The sequence below is a fragment of the Lynx canadensis genome, chromosome X (assembly GCF_007474595.2).
Source record: "Lynx canadensis isolate LIC74 chromosome X, mLynCan4.pri.v2, whole genome shotgun sequence".
In the NCBI taxonomy this organism is placed as follows: domain Eukaryota; kingdom Metazoa; phylum Chordata; class Mammalia; order Carnivora; family Felidae; genus Lynx; species Lynx canadensis.
Genome location: NC_044321.2, coordinates 111,270,274 through 111,285,142, shown reverse-complemented (window position 1 = coordinate 111,285,142; position 14,869 = coordinate 111,270,274). Strand labels below are relative to the sequence as shown.

The following is a 14,869-nucleotide window of genomic DNA, read 5'->3' as shown; positions in this document are numbered from 1 at the left end:
AGACAGGGGTGCTGTGTGTCTTCCATACGTGCCCCAGGTGGAAACTTCTCTCTGGTTTACCCACGATCCCCAAGGAATTGCTAAGAGCAGTTTTCTATTCTAGACTTTTCTCTTACTTGTAAAACACTTGCAAGAATAAATGAGCCAGTGACCCAGGGCTTTCATTTATTAATGAATAAATGAACTTTAGCCGAACAAATCCAGATACAGATCTTTAATTTTACTAGCCAGCAGACTAAACGGGATTCAGGAATCCTAGCATGACCGTCTTGTACATTTCCCCCTCTATTTCTCCATCCCATCGATTTTATTGCCGGACTCTTGCGTATTTCTAAGGAAATTCCCCTATCCGTGCCATGCTATCTTCTTCCAGATCAGAAAATAAGATCGAAAGTTTCCAGTATGTTTTCCAGAAGAGCAAAATTCTTATTCTTAAGCCTAATGAACAGCAGTAAAGATGTGACCAGGGTCATTCATGAACCTAGACCTTGAAGCTAACCTTTTAGAAGAGCATTTGAAAAATACCAAAACGAAAAAAAAAAAAAAGATAAAATCTGCAATTCAGTCCTCCACCGTTTAGAACTTCGACTGCCCTCTTCAAACACAGAGTGGAGGATCTTCCTCAGGCTTCACTCAGGGCGAGAGAAGCTGCCGGACGGGACACTGGAACCTTCACTGGCCGTGACGGTAGTACCATCGGTGGTGGCCACTGTGGCCCGGGCTCGCTCTCTCTCGTCTCGCAAAGCTTCTCCATACCAGTACGGGAAGGAAGTGGGGTCAGTGCCAGTGACCTTGGAAAAAAACTGCAGGACTTTCATCTTGCTGGTTTCAGCGTGGGCCCTGGGACCCCACAGGAGTTCGTACCGTGGAGGATCGCTGTGGGGCACCTGCTGGTATACCAGGTACTTTTCCTGCACTAAATCTTCGGTGATGAGCTTCCTGGGTTCCCCATAGATGAAATCCTTCCTCCCGGCATACACTCCGATCTCGCTCAGCACCCTCCAGATCTTATCCTCAGGGGCATGGTCGCCCTCCATAAAGATCACACCCAGGATAAGGATCAGGAGGCCGGTCTTGGGCATGCCCTGGTCGTCACTCAGCATCCCATCGTAGGTGAGGTCTAGGGTTTTGATAAGCACGTAGGAGTGGTTGATGGGGTCCACTTCCTTCACTTCGAGGCCAAAGACAATCTCCATGCACTCACAGGCTTTCTTGAAGATCACGGGGAAGTGGTTCTTGTGCTCTTTGATGCTCTTCAGCATTTCCGCCTTTGTGATGGGCTTCTTTGCTACATACTTGCCACTCAGAAACTGCAGCAGTTTAGCTACCATCTCGTCTAGGACATCGTCAGGCAAGATCGCCGGGTCTGGTGGAGCCTGGGAGGCACCTGCATCCCGTCTTGGGCGGCCGGAGCCCTCATTTGATTTGCTCGATAGAGTGGCTTCGACGGCGGGGGAGGAAGAGCAGGCTTCCCCCGACTGCTGGAGGACACCCGGGTTTCCAGCAGCAGGCACCGCCTCTGGGGCCCCCTGGATCAAAGGAGAGAGGGGAGAAGAGGCAGTTTCCTTCTCCTCAGTTGCAGGAACCTGTGCATTTACCAGGCCCTGAGCCTCTCTTTGGGCCTTAAGGCCTACTTCAAGCTCGTGGCTCTGACTCTCACTGTGAGACATGATGACCGGTGTCGGGGGCAGCAGGCACAGGTATGGGCAGCAGGTGGGTGACGGCAACCAACTGGCCTGAGGGAGAGAGGAACAGCGTGAAGGACTCAAGTGTGTCAGCTCCCACAAAGGCCATCATAGCAGGTGTTCCCTTCCTTCGTGCTCTAGGGATCTCCTGTCTTCCTGATTGGAGAAGGGCTGGACGGACTCTGGGGATCTCTCTTCTGGAACAGGGGGTCACCTGTCCTTACCTTGATGCCTGCCAGGGTGTGGGACTCCTCCCTCTGTTGACCTGAGGTCACCTTCCTTAACCCAAGACCTCACCGCCGTGAGACAAGAGAGGAGGAAGCGAACGGGGTGCCACATTCGAACGCCATGCCCTGGGTCCTATCTTGTCTGACGGCAGGGGCAGGGGCAGCTGGGCCCCATCTGTTCTTGAGTAGGGGTCCACCGCATCCTCCATCCTCACATTAACTCCTGGCAGAACCTTAGACTCATGCCTCTGCTAATGGCCTCCAGCTCCTTGAGACCACCAGGTAGTTCAAGTAGCAGTGAGGGTGCATTACCTCTGGACACTGTGTACCAGGGTTTCCCTAGGCAGAAGCAGGGGGGAGAAGGGGACTTATCTCTCCAAGGGCCAGAGGTGGGGAGAGCCCCCAATCCTTATGCAGGGTCCTCATTTTAACTCCTGGGAGAGCCTGGGGTTCCTCTCTTGATGGCCTGACATGACTCCCTCTGCTGGTGTGAGGCTGTTCTGTCAGACCAAGGCCTTCACTTCCTTGAGACCAATGAGACAAGTGAAGAGGTGTCACATCCACCCACCCCTGCCCAAGATCTTCCAGGGCTGACAGCAGGGGTTAAGATCCAGGATGTTTTGGGATGGTGGCTCGATTTCGTCATCCCTCCTGGTACTTAACTCAGTGGCCAGCAGGAGCTGAGATGCCTACCTCTGGTGACCTGAGTGGCCTTTCCAGACAAAGATCCTTACTTCCCTGAGATCCACCCCGCCCCCCCCCCCCCCCCCCCGCCATGCCAGCTGGAAACAGGGGGGACTCAGGTAGACTGACATGCTCCTGGGCTACCAGGGGCGGGGCAGGTTTCTGTGGGGACCTCTTTGTCTGGAGTGGAAATTACCCTTAGCCTTCCATTAGCAATTCGTATTGGGCCTGCATTCCTTCCTTTCTGCAGACCTGAGGCTGCATCCCTCACCCCGAGGCTCTGTCTCCTGGAGAGGCGAAATAAGTGAGGGGGTGACAAGGGGTTGCAGGAAGATGCTTCTGCCTTACAGCTCTACTTGGAGCCTCGCAGGGCTGACGGCAGGAGCAGGACAGGGCTGGAGACCCCTCTATCCACGGCTGAAGGTCTTCCGGTCCCACATCAGAGTCCTCACCTTGACTCCTGCAGGGCTGGGGCTCCTCCCCCTGTACTTGAGGTTGCATCTCTCAGACCAAGGCTGTCCCCTCCCTAATGCCACCGAGAAGGGACTGAAGCTGGGCTTCGGCCTCCCGGGCCTGCCTGGTGTATACTAGGGCTGATGGCCTGGGGTTGTATGGGTCTCCGCGCAATTCCCTCCGTGTTCTGGCTTGAGGGTGACCCCCAGCTCTCCTCAGGGTATCCCTATTTATTCCTGGGAGGGCCTGAAGCCACTTTTTGTTGACCTAAGAATGTTGCCCTCAGGGAAACGCCCCCATCTTCCAAAGACACTAGGCAAGGAGGTGAGCAGGGCGGACCGGGCATCTGTATCTGACAGCCCTGGCTGGGGCCCCTCACGGCTGAAAGACAAGACAGGTTTCTGTGGGGCCCGCCCTATCCTCTCGGCCCTAAAGATCCTCACCCTTCTACCTGGCAGGGTCTGAAACTCCTCTCTTCGATCATCAGATATTGGGTCCTTCTGACCAAGGCTCTCACCTCCCTGAGACCCCCGATTCGGAAACAGAAGGAGGTTCCGCCTGACGCTATCTTCCGGGGTCCCTGGGGGCTGACAGAAGGGGTCACAAGAAACTTCTGGAGAGGTTCCTTAGGGTTTGGGGGGGGGGCGGGGCAGAGCCACAGTCCTTCCCGAGGACTCCCCACGGATTCTCGACGGGGCCTACGCCCTCTCCCTTTAGCGAACCCGAGAATGAGGCCCGCAGGCCGAGGCTCCCATCTCCCAGAAACCACCCACAAGGAAGTACAGAGGGTTGGGGAGGCGCCTCGGCCTAAGCGCCCTGCTCCGGGCCACCCAAGGCCGGCGACCAGGAAGGGTATCTGCGTGCCCCCCCCCCCCCTTATCCGGAAAGAGGTCCCCTCGGCCCTCCATAAGGGTCTTCACCTTGAGGCCTGGCAGAGCCGGGGCCTCCTCCCTCTGAGGACTTGAGTTCACGCCCTTCAGACAAAAGCCTTTTTTCCCCTCAGGCTCTCAAAATGGAGGCCCGGATTCGGCCTGTCTGGGGCCCTGCGCGGGGCCTGTAAGGCAGACGACGAGCGAGGTGGGGGTGGTGAGCGAGAGCTCCCCCTCAGCCCTCATTCTGGGTCCTCACCTTAACCTGGCCACCCCAGCCGGCGGCACGTCCCTCCGACCACCGGGACCCGCTTCCCGTCAAAGAAAGCGAGGCCCTCGGGCTCCCAAGATGGACGTTGGGATCAACCACATCCGGGACCCCGCGGGGGGGTCCTTCCGGGCAGACCACAGGGGGTGGGGGAGGGGCGTTGGGGCACCCGCTCCGCGGGGAAAGCTACCGCCAGCCCTCCCTCTGAGTCCTCACCTGACGGGTGCTGGAGCCGGCCCGTCCCTCAGGTGCCAGAGCTGAGCCCACGCCCGGGACTCCTCCCTCTGGCGACCTGAATCCACGCCCCAAGTGATGAAGACAGCCTCGCGGTCCCCCGGACCGCCCTAAGGCGGATGTCAGGTACGTCACTTCCGGGAACTCTGCCTGGGGCCTTCCAGGGACGATTGTGGGGGCAGGGAAGAACTCAGGGCCGTTTGTGTCTGAGGAGAGGACCCCTGGCTCCTCCTCCTGGTTCTTTACCTTGAACTCCCTCTTCTGACGGGAGTCCAGCCCGCTCGGAGGGAACCTCGCTTCCCTCAGATTCGGAAAGGCAGGACGCAACACATCCCTGTCCTCAGCCTGGTGTTTCCTAGAGTTGATAGTAGGGGCGGGTCCCGACCTACTTGGGATGGGAAAACCCCTGACCCTTACCTTGACTTATTGCACTGGCCGAGTCCCCCGTCCCCTGTTGAACTGAGGCCTCATCCCTCAGGTCAAGGCCTTTATCTCACCAAAAGAGGAGGCAGGCTCCGTCTTGGCATGACGGGCCCGAGTGGGGTCTGTCCGAGCTGACAGCAAGGGCAGGCTTGCGGCTCCCTATATATTGTGGGATACTCCGCAAGTATTTATATTTCTTCCTGATAGGGCCTCTACCCTCTGCCTTTATAAGGCCCCCTGAGATGCCCACCGCACAAATGCAGACGATGTGAGTGGTAAGTGATAATTGTTCCTGGGGCCTCCCCGGGGCTGAAAGCAGGTGTGCATGCCTGTGGGGCCCCTCTGTTTGGGGTGGGTGGCTAATTCAGCTCTCCATAAGGGTCCTCACCTTAATACCTGGCAGGGCCTGGGGTTCCTCCCTCTGCTAGCCTGAGTCCTGCCCCCTCAGATCAAAGCCCTTACGTCCCTGAAAATGTACCCCTTCTCTAGTAGAAATCAGTCTCTGCCACATCTGGTCATCACGTGCCAGGGTCTCTCATGGCTAACAGCTGGGGTAGGATGGGCGTGGGGACCTATCTCTTATGTGGTGGGAGTTCTTGGTTCTCCCTCAGGGTTACTACCTTGACTTCCAGCACTGAGTTGGCCTTCGCCTTCCATGGACTTAAGCCCTACCGCTTTGAACCAAGAGTGGAACACAACCCCCCAGGTTTGTTGTCTTGGCACATACAGGTAAGGCAATAATAAATCTGTAAATAACTTCAGGACAGGTAACATATTTCCGGCATTCTGAATCTGTCAGGAACATTTTATAGTTGTCTCCATGAAGGTCTTGAACATTTTTGTGAAGCTTTTTCTTAGGTGATCTTTGGATTTTCATGCCGTGGTGAATGGGATACGTAAACAGTTTCCATAATGCACTTATCATCCTCCACTTCTTTGCGTTTTCCCAGAGACAAATCAATAAAAGGTTGCAGCGTCAATGAGACAGAGGGTAGTGTCTTTTTACAAAATTTATTTTTTCCAGCTTTATTGAACTGTACTTGACAAATAAAAATTGTATGCCTTTAAGGTATATAATATGATGTTTCGATACGTATTGTGAAATGACTATGACAGTTGAGCTAATTAACATATCCGTTACCTCCCATAGTTACCACTGTGTGTGTGTGTGTGTGTGTGTGTGTGTGTGTAGTGAGAACACATGAGGTCAACCCTCTTAGCACATTTTAAGTATATAGTAGAGTATGGTCAACTATAGTCACCGTGCTGTGTATTAGATCTCCAGGACTTATTCAGCCCAGGTAACTGAACCTTTATACCCATTTCCCACACACCTCAGCCCCTGGCAACCACCATCCCACTTGGCTTTTATGAATTCGACTTCTCTAGATTCCATATATAATTGAGATCATGCATCCTTTTCTGTCTGACTTACTACACCTAGAACAATGGCCTCCAGGTTTGTCGATATTGTCACAAATAGCAATTATTTCCTTCTTCTTAAAAGCTGAGTAATGTTACAATGACACAAGGGAGTATATGCTAATGAACAATACACAATATTATATATTAATAATATATAATGATATATTAATATAGATCACATTTTCATATATATCTCCCATTTTTATATATATTTCACATTTGCTTTATCCATCTATCCATTAATTGACACTAGGTCCTTTCCTTATCGTGACTTTTGCATATAACGCTGCAATGAACATGGAGTGCAGATAGCTCTTTCAGATACTGATTTCGTTTTCCTTTGGATACATACCCAGAAGCGGGACCGCTGGATCATATGGGAGTTCTATGTTTTAAAGATGTTTGTTTATTTTTGAGGGAGGGAGGGAGAGAGAGAGAGAAAGAGAGGCAGAGAGAGAGAGAGGAGGACAGAGGATCCAAAGCAGACTGTGAGCTGACAGCAGAGAGCCTGACGCGGGGCTCAAACTCGGGGCTCGAACTCCCGAACCGCGAGATCATGACCTGAGCCAAAGTCGGACCCTTAACCAACTAAGACACCCAGGTGCCCCGGGAGTCCTGTTTTTAATTTTTTGAAAAACGCTCCTGCTGTCTTCCATGACGGTTGCACCAATTTACATTCCCACTGACAATGTATGAGGATACCCTTTTCTTCACATCCTTGCCGGCCCTTGTTACTTCATCTTTTTGGTAATAGCCGTCCTCGCGGGTGTACGGTGATGGCTCACCGCAGCTTTGATTTCCATTTCCCTGCTGATGAGTGATGCTGAGCACCTTGCCATATAGCTGTTGGCCGTTTGCATGTCTTTGGAGAAATGTCTATTCCGGTCCTTAGCCCATGTTTTAAAATTCAGGCGATGTATTTTTTGCTATTGGGTTGGTCAAGTTCCTTATATACTTTGGACATTAACCCTAATCAGATATGATTGGCAATTATTTTCTCCCATTCAGTACGCTGCCTTTTCACTCTGTTGATTGTCTCCTTTGCTGTACAGATACTCTTCAGTCTGATGCAGTCCCCCTGGTCTACTGTTGCTTTTGCTGTCTGTGCTTTTGGTGTCCTGGCCAAAAAATCTGAGACCAGTGTCCGGTTTTTTTCCCTGTAGTTTTACAGTTTCAGGTCTTCCATTTAAGCCTTTAATCCATTTGGAGTTGATGTTTGTGTGTTGTGGGAGACAGAGGTCCAATTTCAGTATTCTGCAGGGGTATATCCAGTTTTCCCAGTCGTTTACTGAAGACGCTATCCTTTCCCCATTGTGTACTCTGGGCACTCTTGGCCAAGGTCACTTGACTCCAGATGTGTGGATGTATTTCTGATCTTGTTATTCTGTGTCATTGGTCTGCGTGTCTGTTTTTATGCCAGTACCATACTATTTGATTACTGTAGCTTTCTAATATATTTTGAAATCAAGGCGTGTAATGCCTTCAGCTTTGTTCTTGCTTATGCTTTGGCTATTCATGGTCTCCTGTGTGTTTTCATATGAAATTTGGGGACTGGTTTTTCAATTTCTATAAAGAACGCTATTGGAATTTTGATAGGGATTGCATTGAATCTGGAGACCACTTTGGATGGACATTTTAACAATATTAATTCTTAAAATCCACGGACACAGGAGTCTTCCCAATTATCTCCGTGTTCTTTAATTTCCTTCTTTGATGTTTTATAATTTTCAGTATGTAAGTATTTCACCTTTCTGGTTATGTTTATTCTTAAATATCTTATTCTTTTTGCTGCTATTGTGAATGGGTTGTTCTCTTAGTTTCCATTTTCTTTTTTTTTTTTTTCAAAAAAATTTTTTTTAACGTTTATTTATTTTTGAGACAGAGACAGAGCATGAACGGGGGAGGGGCAGAGAGAGAGGGAGACACAGAATCAGAAGCAGGCTCCAGGCTCTGAGCCATCAGCCCAGAGCCCGACGCGGGGCTTGAACTCGCGGAGTCTTGAACTGAGCTGAAGTCGGACGCTTAACCGACTGAGCCACCCAGGCGCCCCTTAGTTTCCATTTTCAATTGCTCATTGTTTATGCATAGAAACACCACTGAGTTTTGTATGTTAATTTTGTAACCCAGAACTTTACTGAATTTGTTTATCATTACTAAGAGTTTTTTGTTCTTGAGAGTTTTCTGTTTATATGATCTTTGTCATTTCAACTTGAACAACTCTGTTTAGCATTTATTGTAAGGCAGGTCTAGTGATGAACTCCCTCAGCTTCTGTTTGAGAAAGTCTTCATTGCTTCTTCATTTCTGAAGGACAGCTTTGAGTAGTGATGATCCCCGTTTCGTTTCTGATAGTGATAATTCTGTCTTCTTTTACCCTGGTTAGCCTGACTAGAAGTTTATCAATTTTATTGATCTTTCCAAAGAACCAGCTTTGTGTTTCATTGATTTTCTTTATTGTATTCCTGTTTCAATTTCATTGATTTTTTTAGTGCTTATTTATTTTGAGAGAGAGAGAGCGCGCGCGAGAGAGAGAGTGCACACACACACCAGGGACAGGCAGAGAGAGAAGGAGAGAGAGAATCCCAGGTAGGCTCTGCACTGTCATCGCAGAACCTGGTGCGGGGTTTGAACCCACGAACCGTGAGATCACGACCTGCGCCAAAACCAAGAGTTGGACACTTAACCACTGAGCCATCCAGGGCCTCCCAATTTCATTGAGTTTTACTCTGTTTTTCTCTCTGCTTTCTCTACAATTTAAGTTGTACTTTTATTGTCACTTAGCTCAAAATATATATTTTAAGCCTCGGGGCTTTTTTCTTTGACCCGTGAATTATTTAGGAGTGTGTTATTTAATTTCCAAAGATATGGAGCAATCTTGCTATTGCTTTTTAGTTTAATTGCATTGCGGCTTGTGAACATACTTTGTATGATTTCTTCTGAATTTGTTAAGGTGTGTTTCATGGCTCTGAATTTTTTTTTATCTTGATAAATATTTTATGTCACTTGAGAATAATATGTATTCTGTTGTTGTTGGATGGGGTATTTTATAAATGTCAAGTAGATCAAGTTGATTGATAGTACTGTTCAGGTCACCCGTATCCTTACTGATTTTCTGCCTGCTTGATCTATCCACTACTGACAGAGTAGTATTGAAGTCTCCAAATAGAATAGTGGATTTGTCTGTTTCTCCTTTCATCTCTATCAGATTTTGCTTCACATATTCTGACGTTTTGTTTTTAGTTGCATATGCATTTAATATCTTCTTGGAGAATTGACTCCTTTTTCATTATGTAATGCCTTTCTGTATCCCTGAAGGTTTCCCTTGCTCTAAAGTCTGCTTCTCTGAAATTAATAGAGCCGCAACAGCTTTCCTTAGATTATTGTGAGTATGGTATGATTCTTTACATCCCTTTACTTTTGGCCTATCTGAATCTTTATATTTAGCATTAATTTCTTAGAGACAAAATATGACTGGATATTATTTTCTGTCCCTTTGGCTATCTGTGTCTTTTAACTTGTGTATTTAGGTCATTCACATTTAAAGTGATTGCTGATATAGTTAATATGTATCATATTTGTAACTGTTCTCTATTTATTTCATTTATTTTACATTTCCTTTTTTTCTCCTTTTTCTGCCTTCTTTGATTTTGAGCACTTGACTATGATTCCATTTTATTTCCTCTCTCATTTTGTCCCTTAGTATATCAAATATATTTTTTACGGCTATGTTGAGACATAATTGCCATGTAACCTTGTGTAGGTTTCAGTATGCAACATGACAACTTGTTATACAAATGTATTGCAAAATGGTTACCCCAGTAAGGTTGGTTTAATATGTCCATCACCTTATACAGTTATAATTTTTGGTGTGTGTGGTGAGAACTTTTCAAATGTATTCTCTTAGCCACTTTCCAGTATGCAATCCAGGATTGTGAAACTGTAGTGACCATGCTGTGTATTACATCCCTAGAACTTAACTCATCTAATAACTGGAAATTTGTACCCTTTGTGCATTCTTACCCATTTCAGTGCCCCACCTCCATTCCTGGCGGCCAGCAATCTGTTTCTATGAGTTTGGTTTTTCGTATTCCTCATATAAGTGAGATCATAGGGTATTTGTCTTTTCTTTCTGACCTATCAAATATATGTCTTTAAAATTTTTTAATGGCTTCCCTAGTTTACAATATACATTTTTTTTTAATTTTTTTTAACGTTTATTTATTTTTGAGGCAGAGAGAGACAGAGCATAAGCGGGGGAGGGTCAGAGAGAGAGGGAGACACAGAATTTGAAACAGGCTCCAGGCTCTGAGCGGTCAGCACAGAGCCCGATGCGGGGCTCGAACTCACAGACCGTGAGATCATGACCTGAGCCGAAGTCGGATGCTTAACCGACTGAGCCACCCAGGTGCCCCTACAGTATACATTTTTAATTCATATAAGTCTACTTTCAAATGATACTTAACTACTTCACATGTATTATATATATTTTATTAAAGAGTAGTCCTAATTTTTTCCTGTTAATCAGTTTTCTTATGCATATACCATAATCATCCAGTACATTGCTACTAGGCAGTTATCAGATCAATTAAGAATAAGAAAAATAAATCATTTTATTTTTTCTTCATTTATTCCTTCTCTAAAGTATTTCCTTTATGTAGATCCAAGGTTTTGGTCTATGTAGTGTCCCTTCTGCCTACATAACTTCTTTTTAACATTTCTTTCAAGGTATATGTATAGGCAATGAATTCCCTCAGTTTTTGCTTGTTTGAGAAATTCCTTATTTTCTCTTCCATTTTTGAAGAACAATTTTGCTGGATATGGAATTCTAGGCTGGTGGCTTAAAATTTTGTTTTAAGTTTATTTATTTATTTTGAGAGAGAGAGAATGAGCGGGAAAGAGGCAGAGAGAGAGGACGTGAGAGAGAATCCCAAGCAGGTTGTGTGCCGACAGCACGGACCCCAGTGCGGGACTCGAACCCACAAACTGTGAGATCGTGACCTCAGCCCAAACCAAGAGTTGGATGCTTAACTGACTTTTCTTTCAACACTTTAAAATTTTTTTTTAACATTTATTTATTTTTGAGACAGAGAGAGACAGAGCATGAACGGGGGTGGGGCAGAGAGAGAGGGAGACACAGAATCAGAAGTAGGCTCCAGGCTCTGAGCCGTCAGCCCAGAGCCCGACGCGGGGCTCGAACTCGCGGACCGCGAGATCGTGACCTGGGCTGAAGTCGGACGTCTAACCGACTGAGCCACCCAGGCGCCCCTCTTTCAACACTTTAGATACTTCACCTCACACTTTCTGCCTAGTTTGTATAATCCCACTGTCCACTGTAATTCTTACATGTGTGTATTAGTTTCCTAGTATTAGTTTCCTGTAACAGATGACCACAACCTGGGGATATTAGAACAGAAGTGTATTCTTTCACCGCTCTGGAGGCCCAAAGTCTGAAATCAAGGTGTTGGCTGGACTGAACTTCTTCCCAAGACTCTAGGGAAGAATCTTGCCTTGCTTTTTCCATCTTCTGGTGGCTCCAGGCCTTCCTTGGCGTAGGGCTGCATAATTTGAATCTCTGCCCCCGTCTTCTCATGACCTTCTCCCCTGTGTCTCTCCTTTGTGTATTCTATATCTTTCCCTGTTCTTATAAGGATATTTGTCATTGGATTTAGGGCCCACCCAGATAACCCAGGATGGTCTCATCTTGGTATTCCTTACTTAATTACATTTGCAAATAATTTTTTTCTGTCCTATTCTTAGGTACTGGGGGTTAAGACTTCTACATTTTTGGGGGGACCATGATTTAATCTATTAAAACCTCTTTCTCTATAGATAAGGTACCCCCCATATTATCCTTTATTTAGGTCTTCATTAGTTTAAATCTACAATGATTTGTATTTTTTGGTGTACAGTTTCCCTACATCTTTTGTCAGATCTATCCCTATGTATTTCATACTTTCTTTTTAGAAGTTTGTTTATTTTGAGAGAGAGAGAGAGAGAGGAAGAGAGAGAATCGTGAGCAGGCTCTGCACTGTCTGCACAGAGCCTGATGCAGGGCTTGAACCCCTGAACCATGAGATCATGACCTGAGCCGAAACCAAGAGTCAGAGGCTTAACCAATTGAGCCATCCAGGCACCCCTGTATTTCGTATTTTCTGATGCTATTTTAAAAGCACTGTTTCAGGAGCACCTGGGAGGCTCAGTGGGTTAAGTATCTAACTCTTGATTTTGGCTCAGGTCATGATCTCAAGGTGGTGCGATCAAGCCCCACATCGGGCTCTGCACTGGGCATGGGGCCTGCTTGAGATCCTCTCTCCTCCTCTCCCTCTGCCCCTCCCCTGCTTGCATGCAGACACACACAATTATTATATATACATCCTGTGTACTCCAGCCTTGCTAAACTTCATTATTAGTCTTTATCTCATGTTGCACTGAATAGAATCTTCAACCCCCTCCCTGTCCAGGTGAGATCATCAGTTTTAGATTGTAGTTTCTTGAATGCAAATACCCAGGACAACTTTCAGCATGTGAATATCTGCCCCCTCTCCATCTATGCTGCAAAAAGACCTAAGTCTGGGTAATACACTTTCTGAGATGAACATAACCTCTCAGGTTTATTGTGTTTTTATATTTATTTTTTTGATGTTTGAGAGAGAGACCGAGAACGTGAGTTGGGGAGGGGCAGAGAGAAAGGGAGAGAGAATCCCAAGCAGGCTCCCCGTGGTTAGCACAGAGCCCGAGGTGGGGCTCAGTCCCACCCACAAACCGTGAGATCATGACCTGAGCCGAAATCAAGAGTCAGTCGTTCAGCCCACTAAACCACCCAGGCGTCCCAACCTCTCCGCTTTAAAACAATGCTAGGATACCCAGTAGGGCAAGTTTAATTCACTAAAGCTTTGACAGAAGTGATTCTGCCTTGAAGTCTTGAAGGCAGTGATTTCGGGCTGGAAATGGAAATCTGAGAAGTGCTACATGGACATTGGGAAAATGAGGAGGGATGCAAGTTACCTAGAAGTATCCAAGAAGTGAATGGTCTTCAAGGCACATGAGGGGAAATTGCAGGAAAGAAGTGAGATGATTCACATATCTACCAAGACTTAAATATTAAATGTCCCAGTACTTTAGAGGGATCTTAGGTAAGACATCCAAAATACTAGGTCAGGCTTGCTGAAAGATGGGCGAGAACAGAATGAACCACTGAATGGGATGGGTGTGGTCAAAGGCTTGAAGGAAACATCCTCTCTGCCACGTGGGCAGTCAGAATTGAACACGAAATGAGGAAAGGCAGAAGGTCATTTTGGGAAGGCTGTATAGGGTTGTTAATGCTCTCTTTCTTGGGGCGCCTGGATGGCTCCATCGGTTAAGTATCTGACTCTTGATCAGACTCAGGTCATGATCTCACAGTTCATGAGATGCAGCCCTGGGTGGGGCTCTGCACTGTCAGCATAGAGCCTGCTTGGGATTCTCTTTCTCCCTCTCTTTCCCTCTCTCTCTTTCCCCTCCCCTGCTTGCATGCCCATGTGTGCCTGTGCGCATGCTCTCTCTCTCTCTCAAAATAAGTAAATAAACATTTAAAAAATGTTTTAAATGCTCTCATTCTCCAATTAGAGAATCTTGTCTTTCAGGATCCCCTTACACTGCACCCTGACTTCCCGAGGTATCAGGAGTGGTGCTTTTTAATGTCTAAGTCACCCAAGAGTTACCATTGCTGGGGAAATTCCTTGGTGACTACACAAAGCCTAAGGGTATGGTTCCTCACCATCCTGGCGAAGGATATATAGAGGGAATGACAAAAATTATTTAGACATCCAGAGAACTGAAACCCTTGTCATTTGGCTGTGGTGAAATATACAGTGTGTGTGTGTGTGTGTGTGTGTGTGTGTGTGTATAGTCAGTTTTAGCATGCACCTGAAAAGGTAGAACTAAAACCTAAATGAATCATTATTCCCAAGTTTTCATGTTTAAAAACTAAACATTCTATCCTACTTAATTGGGGAAATCTTTAGTATTTCTTCAAATAATTCAAGACAGATGTTTATATATATATATATATACGTATATATATATACGTATATATATATACGTATATATATATACATATATACGTATATGTATATACATATATATATACATATATACACGTATATATGTATATATATAGGGCTAAGAAATATGCTTAACAGTGGGAAGCATGTTAAATAAAGCTTAGCAAAAGTATATCTCTTTTATCATAAATAATGCGCTCACCTTGTAATAGTTTCAGACATTTGAGACATGCTTAAAATAGATAATAAAAGCAACATGCATTTCTTTTCCACTTAACCCCCCAGAATTTACCACTGTGAACAAATTCTGTATTTTCTTCCAGAGGATTTTTATATGTATGCTAACATTTATATCAAAAATGGTTAATTATGATACCTCCTTGGACTCACTGTTTTGCATCTTGTCTTTCAGTAAACATTGGATCTTGGACGTTTTTCCATGCTAATCCGTGTCTGTCTATCTCTTTATTTTCATTGACTAGATAATATGGTCTTTAGGAGTTTGCCAGTTTCTTATATTACAAACAATATGACAGTGAACGTTCTTCTATCTTAGTGTAT

General features: G+C 46.1%; 1 protein-coding gene across 1 annotated transcript; it reads right to left on the bottom strand.

Moving 5' to 3' along the window:
• Positions 1-629: 629 nt before the first annotated feature.
• Positions 630-1,670, bottom strand: LOC115507643 (putative MAGE domain-containing protein MAGEA13P). The gene has a single exon (XM_030306088.1). The coding sequence runs from the start codon at positions 1,668-1,670 to the stop codon at positions 630-632; it is 1,041 nt and encodes a 346-aa protein (XP_030161948.1).
• Positions 1,671-14,869: the final 13,199 nt, after the last annotated feature.

What these genes read in the sequence shown, in the direction of transcription:
- LOC115507643 (XM_030306088.1), bottom strand. Translation starts at nt 1,670, where the DNA reads ATGTCTCACAGTGAGAGTCAGAGCCACGAGCTTGAAGTAGGCCTTAAG.